This window comes from Oryctolagus cuniculus, chromosome 6 (assembly GCF_051225735.1).
Source record: "Oryctolagus cuniculus isolate XC-2025 breed Fujian yellow rabbit chromosome 6, ASM5122573v1, whole genome shotgun sequence".
Lineage (NCBI taxonomy): Eukaryota > Metazoa > Chordata > Mammalia > Lagomorpha > Leporidae > Oryctolagus > Oryctolagus cuniculus.
The window spans coordinates 156173577-156186655 of NC_142872.1; the positions used below are offsets into that span (position 1 = coordinate 156173577).

General features: G+C 45.8%; 1 protein-coding gene across 9 annotated transcripts in view; it reads right to left on the reverse strand.

Annotated features, from left to right (window-relative positions):
• ASAP1 (ArfGAP with SH3 domain, ankyrin repeat and PH domain 1) overlaps positions 1-13079 on the reverse strand; it is a 379170-nt gene that overhangs the window by 59617 nt on the left and 306474 nt on the right. For all 9 annotated transcript variants that reach the window (XM_051844826.3, XM_051844821.3, XM_089335707.1 and 6 more), the window contains 2 exons: positions 8284-8371; positions 5195-5243 (listed from right to left, as the gene is read on the reverse strand). In XM_051844826.3, coding sequence (XP_051700786.1) covers positions 5195-5243; positions 8284-8371 — 137 coding nt within the window. The remainder of the gene's footprint in view (positions 1-5194; positions 5244-8283; positions 8372-13079) is intronic.

The window sequence follows — 13079 nt, forward strand, 5'->3', positions numbered from 1 at the left end:
ATGTACCAAACGGAAGAAGCCTCTGCTGCTAATCTTTGTATAAAACAAGCAAATAGAAGGTTAACTAATAAAGCGTGAAATAACCACAAAGTGGAAGGCTAGGCAGGCATTAAGGTTTAAATGTTCAAATATTTTTGGGTAACAGTGGAAAAATGTTCACACCATTAAGGTTCTGTGAGATTAGCAGGAGCAAAACATGCCATATGATCTGGTGCTGACTTTACATGTATGTACATGTTGTGTGTTTCTGTTCGGGAGGAAAGGGTAGAAGGAATTTAGTCAGCATGTTACAACTGGCTGCCTATGAGTCATCTTCTGTTGGGAAAAACTGAGAGAGAGATTTCTTGATTCTGCCCTCCTGTCATTTCCCAAACATATGATGAGCTTATATTATTTTTATGAATTAGAAAAAAAATCACCCAATTTATTTATTTATTTGAAAGGCAGGGTTTAGAGAGAGGTGGGGGGCAGGGAGAGAGAAACAGAAAAAGAGAGGTATCTTCCATCCACTGGTTCACTCCCCAGTGGACACAACAGCAGGAGCTGGTCTGGTCTGAAGCCAGAAGCCAGGAGCCAGGAGTTCCTTCCAGATCTCCCAGTGGGGCAGGGGCCCATGCACTTGGGCCATCTTTCACTCTTCTCCCAGGCACATGAGCAGGGAGCTGGATTGGAAGTAGAGCAGCCAGGACTTGAATCGGTGCTCATATGGGATGCTGGCATTGTAGTGACAGCTTTTCCCACTATGCCATAGCAGTGGCCCCAAATTAACTTTTTTTTTTTTTTAATAGGAAATGAGGGCAAGCATTGTGGCACAGAGGTGTCAAGCTATCATTTGGGATGCCTGCTTTGTTCAGGTCCTGGCTATGCCATGCTTCCAATCTAGCTTCCTGCTAACATACCTGGGAAGCAGTGGAAGATGGCTCAAGAACTTGGGTCCCTGCCATCCACATGGGAGACCTGGATGGAGGTCCTGGCTCTTGGCTTTGGCCTGGTGTACCTCTGGCTGTTGTGGGCATTTGGGGAGTGAAGCAGTAGATGGAAGATCTCTCTCTTTCTGGCACTCCACCTTTCAAATAAATAATTAAATCCTTTTTTTTTTAACGAAAGAAATGAAAACCATTTCCAAACCACTGTTTTTTCCTCATCTACTTCACAGAAAAACTGTTGAGAACAAATAACCAATGACACTCTCAACAGATAATATGGAGGTTCAGAACAGAGTCATCTCTTTAGTTTCCCATTGGATGACATGGATACAAAGCAAGAACTATTTAGAAAAGGCTTCTAGCAAGGAACAGCAACAGAATTAAAAACTGAAAGTACTTGGGGAGAATGTGGGTGCAAGTCACACCCTTGACTCTAGGTGGCGCCTGGCCTCAGTGTGTCGTGCAGCAGGAAGGTACTTCAAAAAGTTTGTATGGAAATAGAATTTAAAAAAATCTTAAAATCCATGCATAGTTTTTTTCATAATAAGCATTTTTCCACAGCTCAACTTTTTGATTGTGATATAGAAAATGGAACTTGGGGATGGATACCTTATATCCTTTAAACAGTATTATTGCTACCATTTAGTCTCAAGTTAGCAAGTAGCAATTGTTTTGTTAAAAACATCTCAGTACACTAGGCTCAACAGGACTGGTCACTGTGCATTTTATCGGCAGCACTGAGTGTTCCGGTGGCCCACAGGGCCTCCATCTTGCTCATCATGGGCATCACAGCAGGAGCTAGCAGGTGCCAGGCGCTTACTATTCTGAAACAGAATCCTACGGCAGGCCTCTAAGTTAGAGTTTACAGCACTTTACACAGAGGAAGTGAAGCCTAGGGAAGCTACAGGACTTGCCAAAGTCCTACAGCTGGGCTGTAAAACACTTCTGGGAACCCCCTTTTCAGAGTTTCTTCCATTATACTGTATTTGCCTCTTTACTTAGGAGCTCACAATAAAGAAAAAAATGAAATTTGTCAGAGAATTACCTAGAGGGAATAATTAAGATTTAGTGGAACGGGATGGCTCCACTTCCAAAGTGCCAAGAATCAAAGTGACTGCTTCTGACAATATTTTTAAGGTTTTAAATTATTTTAAAGCAACAGGCACACAATAAACAGTAAAATGCATACTTATTTGTTAAACTGTAAAAGTCACTTTGAGTTTTGCAAGATTAAAAAACAAAAAACAGGGGCTGGCATTGTGGCATATTGGGCAAAGCTGTAGCCTGCAATGCCAGTCAGTATCCTATATCCCATACAGACGTCGGTTTTAGTACCAGCTGCTCCACTTCTGATCTAGCTCCCTGCTAATGGCCTGAGAAAAGCAGCAGAAGACGGCCCAAGTGCTTGGCCCCCTGGCACCCATACGGGAGACCTGGGGGAGGCTCCTGGCTCCTGGCTCCAGTCTGGCTCCACATCAGCCTTTGCAGCCAATTTGGGAATGAGCCAGCAGGTGGAAGATCTCTATTTCTGCCTTTGCTCTTCTCTTTGGAACTCTGACTTTCAAATAAATAAACAAACCTTAAAAAACAAACAAATTGTACCCTTCACTCTAAAATCCTGCAAGTGAGTTATACAATCCCCTTCCTAGTGACGAGTGGAGACCAGATGATCTGCCAGTGGTCAGAATACCACACACCAGCACAGCCTGGAGCAGCAGCCAGGTCATCTTGACTTTAAACCCCGCCTCCACTCTTTTTGTACCAGCCACCTCATTCAGTAAGAAGGAATTTATTTAATTTCTCCAAACACTTTCACCAGCTCAATGATGCTGTCAAACTGCCTCTCTGTAACCTGGAGGGCAACGAAGGGCTGATGGGTCTCTTGTGGTCATGTGGGCTCTGCCATGACCTTCTCCATCACTCAAAAGGAGGACCATACTGCCACTCGCACCCAAAGAGATCAAAGTGCAAAATACAACTTCAGGAGGGACTACCCGGTGCTTTTAGGAAAGAGTGTGGAGTCCTGCAGGCAGGAAACCATTATCTTGCCAATGTAACTGGGATTGGATTACCTCTAAGTCGTCAAGAGTAAGGACTACATTGAAGATCTGGGTTTGAGACTAAGGGAACAAAGACAGAGGAGATGCGTTCCCCACCTCACACAAACTTCTCACTTGTCGTCCACTTAAGGCTTTCAGGAAGGAGAAGGAGGAAAGAATGAAACTAGAGATAGTTCTAAGAGTTTCTGCAGTTCTGACTGGGTTCAAATACTACCTTATTAGGACTGTGACCATGGACACAGTGGGCCTGTTCCCTTGTTTGGAAACAAGGGATAAAAGTCTCTGTTGTCTGGGGACTTAGAGTTTAGTAAGCATTACTAATGAGTATTAATAAGGTGTGAGGTATGCATAGCATTGTAAGATCTCAATCACTGGGGCCAGCACTGTGGCTTAGTGGGTTTAAGCCCAGCCCGCAGCATCAGCATCCCATATGGGCTGCTCCCTTTCTGATCCAGCTCCCTGCTAATTCGCCTGGGAAGGCAGCAGAGGATGGCCCAAGTCTTTGGCCTCCCAGCACCTTTGTAGGAGACCTAGAAGAAGCTCCTGGCTCCTGGCTTCGGATTGGTTTAGTTCTAGCTGCTGTGGTCATTTGGGGAGTGATCCAGCAGATGGAAGACCTCTTTCTCTAACTCTTTCAAATAATAAAACAAATATATATTTTTAAAGATCTCAATCACTTGCTCATTGTAACTACAAGTATTAACTCCCTTGGAATCTATGGAAGGTAGTCTTTCTAACCTCTCTTTTTTCTCCATCTGGTTTCTAGCTTCCCTCCGGTCTACTGACTCCTTTAGTATCAAGCCATCAGTCCCTTCCTTCCTAGTCCATCCTGTGGCCAGAACACCCTACCTGGAGTACAGAGTACCAACAACCTTCCCAGACTTCACAAGCCAGCCCGGCCCGACCCTCCCCTAAGGAGTCATCTCCAGGCAACACTCCCAGAACCCAGGAGGACGTGGTCCTGAGTCTTCCTTCCTGTAGCACATGGCCCCCTGTGACCCTGTGCTTAGCATTTCACTAGGTCAGACTATTCTCCTCTAGGAAGGGGCTGCATTTAATTTAGTGTTGTCTTTTCGACGCTTTGCACAGCTCTTACTATACAATTAGCATTCATTAAATAATCAGATCAATGACTGGATAGCCAGATCTTGCTCTTTTGTCTTTTCTTTCTCCTGCTGTTTCTCCCAACCCTGCATCCTTTCTATCCATTTCCTATTCTCTTTCTGATCCATTGACCATTTCCCCATGAGATAACAGTAAATATACTCCTCTATGTGTGTGCTGGTGGTGGTGAGGGAGGAGGCAAGTGTGAGGCAAAAAGGGATTCATTCAGTGGCTCTTTGAAAATAATGAAGGAAGGGAAATGACAACTGACTGTGTGCCACCGTCAGGACAGGAAATTTGCTTGTTCAAGAAACTTGGTCCAAATTATCCCCTAAGTACGTGATAGTAATACAAAAAAATTTAACACTGCAAAAAAGGTTTAATTGGCTGCTTTAACACAAATGTCCCTCTGTCAAGCATCTGAGAACACACTGCCTTTCCCAGTCCAGGCAGGCGACAGGGAGGAAGATGAAAGATTGGAGAACGCTCAGGATCAGGGATAATGTTACACAAAAGGCTGCAGCAGGGAGGGCTGGAGACCACCTGAGGTTGCGGATCTGGTCAGGTGAGCTGAGGATTCCCACCCACAGGTAGGTGATACCAAACCTGGTTCTTTCCACTCTACCATGCAAGCTCTCTTGAACGGAGCTCCAGTCAAAGGCACCTGTCACTAGCCTTCCTTCTGGGCCTGCCTCTCCCACTCCTCCTATTGGACAGCCAAGAATTCAGGCAGACGGGCTCATGGGCTCAGGCATTTGATCAGACGCTGAGCAAGCAGCTGCTAAGTGCAGTCCATGAATAATTAAAAGGAGGACGGCACAATCCTTGCTCTCAGGAAGCTCTGGATCTGCAGAGGGCTACAAACCTGCACTACAAGATCCCAGGGAAGAGTGGAGAGGCTGCCAGCAGAGAGGCAGCTGTAGCCCCAGGGGTAGCAAGGCTCGACCGAGCATCCCAGACAGAGGGAAGAGAATGTGCCAAAGGCCACAGCAAAGTGTGGGGAGCCCTCGGGCATGCTGCTTACTGGTGAAGAGAGAGCTTGAAGGCATTCTGTACAGGAGCGAGAGGCTTTGGGCGTTATGCTGTTATTTCAGGACTACTTACGCTACATAATCCTGTTCATCTTCTGCCTGAAAGTGATACGTTCTATTATCTAAAACACAAGAAAGAAAAAAAAAGTGAAAACTTAGAAAGCAGAGCATCTTTATAGTTATAGTGCAGATTTTTAAAGCCCCCACAACAAAAACATCGACAATAAAAGTAGGATTTTCACGATTTTAGTGTATGTTTTGGCAGCTGTACCATTTACTTTGTCAGTTATTTTTCTTAGGTAAAATCAACAATTAAACAATTATAAACACCATGCACACTTCCAGCACCTCTTACGGAAAAGGAAATATAGAAAGATTGTCGCTCCCCCTCTTCGTGGAGGAACGACACAGGACCCTGTGCTGTTCTTTTGTCTGCTCGGCCCTCCCCGGGTTTGCTGCTGGTTCTTCCCGGGTTGGCTACCGACCCTTCCACCTCCGTGGAAGGGCAGTTCCCCCTGCCACATTCCCCACTTCCGTGGGGGAGCGGCACACCGCCGGCCGGCTCTCTCGGGGGCTGCACAGGTGTTCCTTCAGATAGATGTTCCCCCTAGATGTTCCTGGTGCATGCCGTATCTCTCCTCCTTTATAGTCCTCTTCCACCAATCCCAACTCTGCTACCCACACGCCGAGTACGCTGCTCTCCTCCAATCAGGAGCAGGATCAGCTCCTGGAGGTCATCACTCAAGTTGGTGAGAGGCAGCTGCGTAGAAGCTGTTTTCTCCTCTCCCAGCGCCATATTGTGGGAGAGCAGATGCATAGAATAAGTCTTAATTCCAGTAACTTAGTCTAGTCCGAGTTGCTCCCCACAAAGATGAGGGAGAGGTCCTGAGTGATCCAAGTGGATTTTAGGGACACTGAAGACTGCCAGCTGCCATTTCACTATTTTCCTTTTTGACTTGACTGTAACTGTGTTTCCTTTAAAAAACAATTTCCTTTTCAAAAGTGATTCGTTTGCTGTCCGCTGCTCACTCCAGGGCAGCCCTGATGCATAGGTACACTCTGTCCACAGAGGCAGGCTGTTCTCTGGCTGGAGCAAGCTGCAGGGAACAAAGACTCAACCCTCTTGTCCAGGTGAGGGAAGGAATAGCCTAACTTAAGATACTGTGGGCAGGTATACAGAGGGGAAGCATTGTCATTCAACAAGCACTTCCTCTGTGAGCACTCCACATTAGGCACTCACACCCTGAGAGGGACAGCATGAATGACAGAGAACATGTCACTGGGCAGTGGGGCCCAAGAGCCATGGTTGAATTTCTGCTTTATTGCTGTGTGACCTTGAATCAAGTCACGGGACATCTCCGAGCCTCAGTTTTCATGGGAAAGTTATAAGGAGTTTTGTGAGCATTAGCAGGAATATATATAAAGCACTTGGCACATATTAGATGTTCAATGCTGGCAACCATTATTAATGACTTAAAGGTACTCAGATCTAGGGGGTTGGCCCATGCCACAGCTCAATAGGCTAATCCTCCACCTGTGGCGCCGGCACACCAGGTTTTAGTCCCGGTCAGGGCACTGGATTCTGCCCCGGTTTCTCCTCTTCCAGTCCAGCTCTCTGCTGTGGCCCGGGAGTGCAGTGGAGGATGGCCCAAGTGCATGGGCCCTGTACCCACATGGGAGACCAGGAGAAGCACCTGGTTCCCAGCTTCAGATCAGCGTGGTGCACCGGCCGCAGTGGCCATTGCGGGGTGAACCAACGGAAAAAAGGAAGACCTTTCTCTCTGTCTCTCTCTCACTGTCCACTCTGCCTGTCAAAAAAAAAAAAAAAAAAAAAAAGATCTGGGGGGGTTCCTGGTCTTCTGAAGTCATATTGCAATAGTCATGTGTTGCAAAATAACATTTCAGTTGACAACAGGCTACCTATACAACAGTGGTCCCCAAACATCATACTGCCTAGTGACAAAAGAGCCATCTTGTTCATGTAAGTACACTCTGATGTTGGAATAAACACAAAATCACTTACTGATGTGCTTCTCTGAATACATTCCTGTCATTAGATGCCTGACTCCATAATGCTAACTCTTCCTATTTCTTTGTTATCAACAACCCCTCCCACCCCCCCCAAAATCTCCCAGTCATGAAAACCAGAGACTGGAGACTTCACACAGATGCGGCGGAAGCCAGTTAACACTCCCATCTGAAGGGCCTCAGACTGACTCAGTCTTTTGGGTCAGGGCAGCTTTTGAACTTCCACTCACATAACTGCAACAAAAGACTTTCCAGGGTAGACAGGATCTGTGTGCTTCTGCACACGGATCATGCCCTTTGGCTGCTGGCCTGCCTTTGCTGGGTTCTGACAGAGAAGGAAGACACAGGTTAGTGTGGCAGAATTTATAATGGCTGGGAGTCACTTCGTTGGTACCACCATACTCTTCCTTTGTAAGTGGGTGTCACACCCTGCAGGGTAGGCCAGTCGGTGCATCCGCAGGAACCAGCTCTACACGGAGGAGAACACTGGTGGTGGGTTGGGGGATGGGTGGCACATCATTCGCTCTTGTCACAAGAGAAGAGCAAACTGTGAACCATGGAGTAAGGGTGACAGGGATGCAATGCCATGAATTCACGAGGTTAGAAGACAGTTCTGCCTAGAAGCAAGGACATGATTTTTCTTTTTAAGACTTAGACGTTGCACGGTTATAGTACTCGGGACAAATTAGCTGGACAGACACAGTGGCACACCTGCATTTCCAAGTCTGTATCAGTGCTTCTTAACCACAGGTGCACATTAGAGTCACCTAAGGACTTAGAGAACACCCATGCTTGGGCCTCACACCTAAGACCACAGTTCTGCAGATCTAAGAGTGCAACGGGAATGCATTTAGAAACATCTCCCCCAGGGGACAGAGCTGTGTAGCCCCAGTCCAGCATTAGTCTTGTTTGATGTACCACTCTAGATTCCACCCCCGTCAGATCTGCCACTGCGAAGCCTTCCCATCTGCAGGTGCACCCAGCACAACCTGAAGAAATCTTAGGGCTCTTCCTAGAGCTCCATGTGCAGGGATAACAGGAAACCGCTCCAGTGTCTCTCTGCTTTAAAACCCAAAACTGGAAATGTGCAGGTGTTGACATCCACAGGAACTGGCTCAGAGAAAAAGGACTCACGTGATATCAGGTCAAAAGACTTCTTGTCCTCAGCATTTGGTTTCACTTGGCAGGTGAGAAGGTTCACCTTAGCCGGTTGCCTGTTGGACTGGAAAATAGAAAACGGAGAAGTTATGTGCAGAGCAACCTTCTGGCCTCAGGTTCAGCATTTTGTAGCCCACCCACGTGGGAGACCCCAACTGAGTTCAGCCTAGCTTAGCCCCAGCCGTTGTGGGCACTGAGGAGCTAATGAGCAGAGAGAAGACCTCTTGTTTGTTTCTCTCAATCTCTACTTTCCAAATAAATAAAGAATTCTGAATCTCATTTAAACAGCAAAAATACTTTAGATGTCTTTGTAGATGTCTTTTCACTATGCAATGATATCCTGGTGACTAATCAGATGGAGTAATCTACAAAAGACTGTCCATGGTCCATGGCTATTTACTTTTCTGGAACCTACACATATCCAAGCACAGATAGATGGCAACACTTCCTTTCTGTTTGTCTCTTGGTTTAAAGATTTGTTTATTATTTATTTTGAAAGTCACAGTTATATAGAAAATAATCTTCCATCTGCTGATTGACTCCCCAGATGGCTGCAACAGCCAGGACTGCGTCAGGCTGGAGCCAGAAGCTTCTTCCAGATCTCCCACGAGGGTGACAGGGGCCCACACACTTGAGCCATTTTCCATTGCTTTTCCCAGGACATTAGCAGAGAGCCAGACTGGAAGTAGGCCAGCTGGGACACAAATCAGCACCCATATGGGATGCTGGTGTCACAGGCGGCAGCTTTACCCACTACACCATGTCGACCTCGGCAACACTTTCAATACTGTACCCTACTATGAAACATAGTTGAGCCATATTTCATTAGTTAATTCAAAATGACCCCAGGAATCAATTATCCTAAATCGAATGCCTCAGATATCCACACATTTTGGTTGCGACACCAAAATTACTTCTCTGGAAAGCATGAGGACAACTGCCCTCGTATCTGCAGGATTTCCATCGCTTCCTGATACATTTGCTAGCCACACTGTAGAAAACATTTGGCCTCTTTTGTATCTACACACTAACTACAAAGTCTCACCACACAGTCCTGGTCAAAACTTTGCAGCCTTCCTGCCCGTACTAGTTTCAGGTCACACGCTGGCCACTGGCTGACGCCAGGGTCCTGGCTTACTTCGGGATATATGACCACATGAAAAGGCAGTGGCTCCGTTAACGGTGATTCTCATTAGAGCATTATGTTTCCATTTCAAATCTGTATCTCACTCCAAAGAGTGAAAAAAAGCCTGAGTGTCTGGGCTGGGCTTTGCTCCAACACCATGGGATTCCTGAGTCAGATCCGTGTGCTGCCTCAACTGGTGGTTATGACTCTGAAAATCCCCCTCCCAGGCACACCGCCATGGGAGGAATTTCAGTCCTTAGGGAGGAGAGATGGGTAGAGGGTCACACCAATGAGCCGATCACGGCCCCAACAACAGAGATGGTGCAAGGTCAAGACAACCTCAATGACATGCTGCATCTCCTCTTCTAGATAATGGGCGTGGCACAGTCCACTTCCCTCTCCCTTCCTGTGCTCTCACATTGTACTTGAGGCCTTCCTCCTTCTGTGCTTTCAACGAGATTAGACAGGAAACAATGCCCACCGTCTTGTATCTAACTGCTCCAAGCACACTGTCTCAGGGGAGCAAGTGAGAGACCCAAGGGATTCTGTGTTCACTGCATGTATTTTTTATTTAAAATGGGACTAGAAGTAAACTTTAGGAGAGTTTTGCCTAAGAGGAAGTATGGGAAAGGATTCCTACACAACAGAACTGGTCACCAGAGGGCATGCAGGAGTTTGTGGGTCTATGTGCAAAAGGAACTAGTCTTACATCTCATCCATTTCAATGCTGATATGATCACCGGATTTCCCCTATGAATGACAATGACCACCTAAAAGCAGAGGCCCCAGTTAGTGGTGACTCTTGTTAAAATATTATGTTTCAATTTGAAACTCTCATTTAAAGAAGATGCAGAAAAGCTTAGGGAGATCAAAAGATGATTAAAGGGGTGGATAATGGAAACTCTGAAGATGGGTTACAGGCATACTTAGTCCAGAGGAAAGAAGGCCAGGGAGTGACTTAATAACTATCTTCAAGAACACAGAGGTTGTTATCGGAAAGGTTAGGCAGCTGCTTTCCATTTGTAGACAAAATGAAACGTACTCCAACTGAACAAGATTTGGGGCAGACAGAGAGAAGGACTTCCCTGGTAGAAGCTGATTTTCTATAATAAAAGGTTTCAGGTTTCTTAAGTCCAGAACTTTCTGATTCCAAAAAATTTATAAATTGCTAGATACTTTTCACATTTGAATGTGGAAGAGGGCTAAGTCAATGCTTTTTCTTCCAAGTCTAGGTGTCTTTGGTGTTTCTGAATAATCTTACCAACAGATACAAACCAAGTAAAAGAAACAAAAATCTTAATAAAGGAAAAAGCTTTCAACTCATAACAACCACCACTCACCTCACTTCTAAGCTGAGTAAGGATTTTGCTGGAAAGTTTCTGACCATGTGGTTTTCTTTCTTTTTTTTTTTTTTTCTTATTTTAGAATTAGTGAGAGAGAGAGCGAGAGAGAGAGACAGAGAGAAAGGTCTTCCTTCCGTTGGTTCACCCCCCAAATGGCCGCCACGGCCAGAGTTATGCCGATCTGAAGCCAGGAGCCAGGTGCTTCTTCCTGGTCTCCCATGCAGGTGCAGGGGCCCAAGCCCTTGGACCATCCTCCACTGATTTCCCGGGCCACAGCAGAGAGCTGGACTGGAAGAGGGGCAACCGGGACTAGAACCCAGCGCACATATGGGATTCTGACACCACAGGCGGAGATTAGTCAAGTGAGCCACGTGCGGGACCCTCTGACCATACGGTTTTGATATACTTTAGGTAATGCCATGATTGACTCACAACCTCAGTGGTAGTGACACATGATGTTTACTCCCTTAGGAGTTTGTCACACCTCCCTGAAAGTGGCATTAGCATGAACCTCATCAGACACACCAACATCTTGAGTGCTCTTCCCCAAACTCGGCTGCCACTGAGGCATCTGACAGATGACTGATCACACCAACTGTGGCCCTGGGGAGCAAAGCATGCATGGACTGTGACTGAGCACTGGTACTCTCGGTGCTGAGCCCAGCAGTATCAGGAAGGGGAGAGCCACATTCAGCCTAAGTCAGAGGAAGCAAAGGGAATCAGTAGGGTACTGTCACTCCTGATGTTTGTGTACCTTTCCAAGATTTCAAAGTACTTCCTTGACATTTAGTACTAATTTATAGGTATATTGATTAAAGAAAGCATAATCTTTGCTGTGGTTTCAGCAGACTAAAATCAAAGCACAACTAATTGACTCACCCTGGGCTACATCACAGTGGAAGACTTAAGGAAATGCTTTCAAACTGCTTTTGAAAGTACAGGAGAGGAAAAATAATTTTAAAGTGGGGGTGGAGGGAAGCAGAGAAAAATCCAGGAAAATGTTTATTTTTGAAGTCCTTGCTGTTGATGATGTCTTATCTGTTCAGAATCAAAACCCTAATATGTGCTACAACCTCCGAGGAACCACTGGATGGCTTCCCTGACTTCAGCCTCTGCTGTGGAGGAGGCACGGCCCCTGCCTGCGACCCCCACACCCCTGCCCATCTTCCCCATGAGGTCCCGGCCTCTTTCTTTTTTCCTTTTTCCTAAGATTTACTTATTTACTTGAAAAGTGAAAGGCAGAGAGTTATAGAGAGCCTGTGGCTGTGGCGGCGGTTAGGGGGTGTCTTCCATCCACTGGTTCACTCCCCAGGTGCCCAGAAGTTTTGGTTCCTGGGCCAGGTGCTCTGGCAATCAACTGAGAGAAGTGAGTCAGGGGTGAGCAATGAGACCTGCATTTCGGGGGGTGGAAGATGGAGCAGCTGTAAGACACGTGAGCAATAGTGAGTCTGAGTTACAGCTCTTTGGTACTTGGGGCAAGGGAACACAAGATACAGCTGAAATGGGAGATTTTAGATAGATGACACCAGGACCAACATGCAGATAGTGTGGGAATTACTCAGCCCAGTCCCTGGATGGCGAGTGGAGGGAAGGTACAATGTTCCTGGAGGTACTCTGGGGCAGCAGCTCTTTCAAAACCCTCAGAGCTTCTCCTGCAAATAGTGATGGCACCTTTCAAAAATGAAGAATTTATGGCAATGTTCCCTTAAACGTATTTTTTCTTTTCCAGATTTTACTTTTTATTAACATACTGTGTATTCACTGACAAAATGAAACATTTGTTAATCCCAATTTCACACCCAGTAATAGTCATTGTTAATATCTTAATTTTACAAGTTGTGTAAGAGATGCCTGCTTTTTTTATTTTTAACATTTGTTGGGTCAATTTGTACATACTGTTTTGTAAATTGTTTTACTAAAATTAACATGCACATGTGTCAATTTTACACAAAAACTTGAACTCATTCAAGTTTCTGATTTTTGAAAATGTTAACTAGGGAAGCTCTAGGTACAGTTCAAGAACAGAAGTAACGAAGACATTATCCCTTTGATATAATGCTCTGTACCCAAAATAGAAGCTGGCCATTTGGCCGGGGAAGTCACCAGAAGTTTAAGTAGGATGCACGCGGAGAGAGAATGAGTCAATTCTGACGAATTTCCCTGCATCTCCCGAAAGAAAACAATCACGCATTTGTCCTTGGACAGCTTAGTGTGTGTCCTGGTACAGTGTTTTTGCTGAAAGTGTAAAGCTGTTAGTGCAGGCATATTTTTTCAGTTAGCAGAAAACAGCTGCTACTGGAATT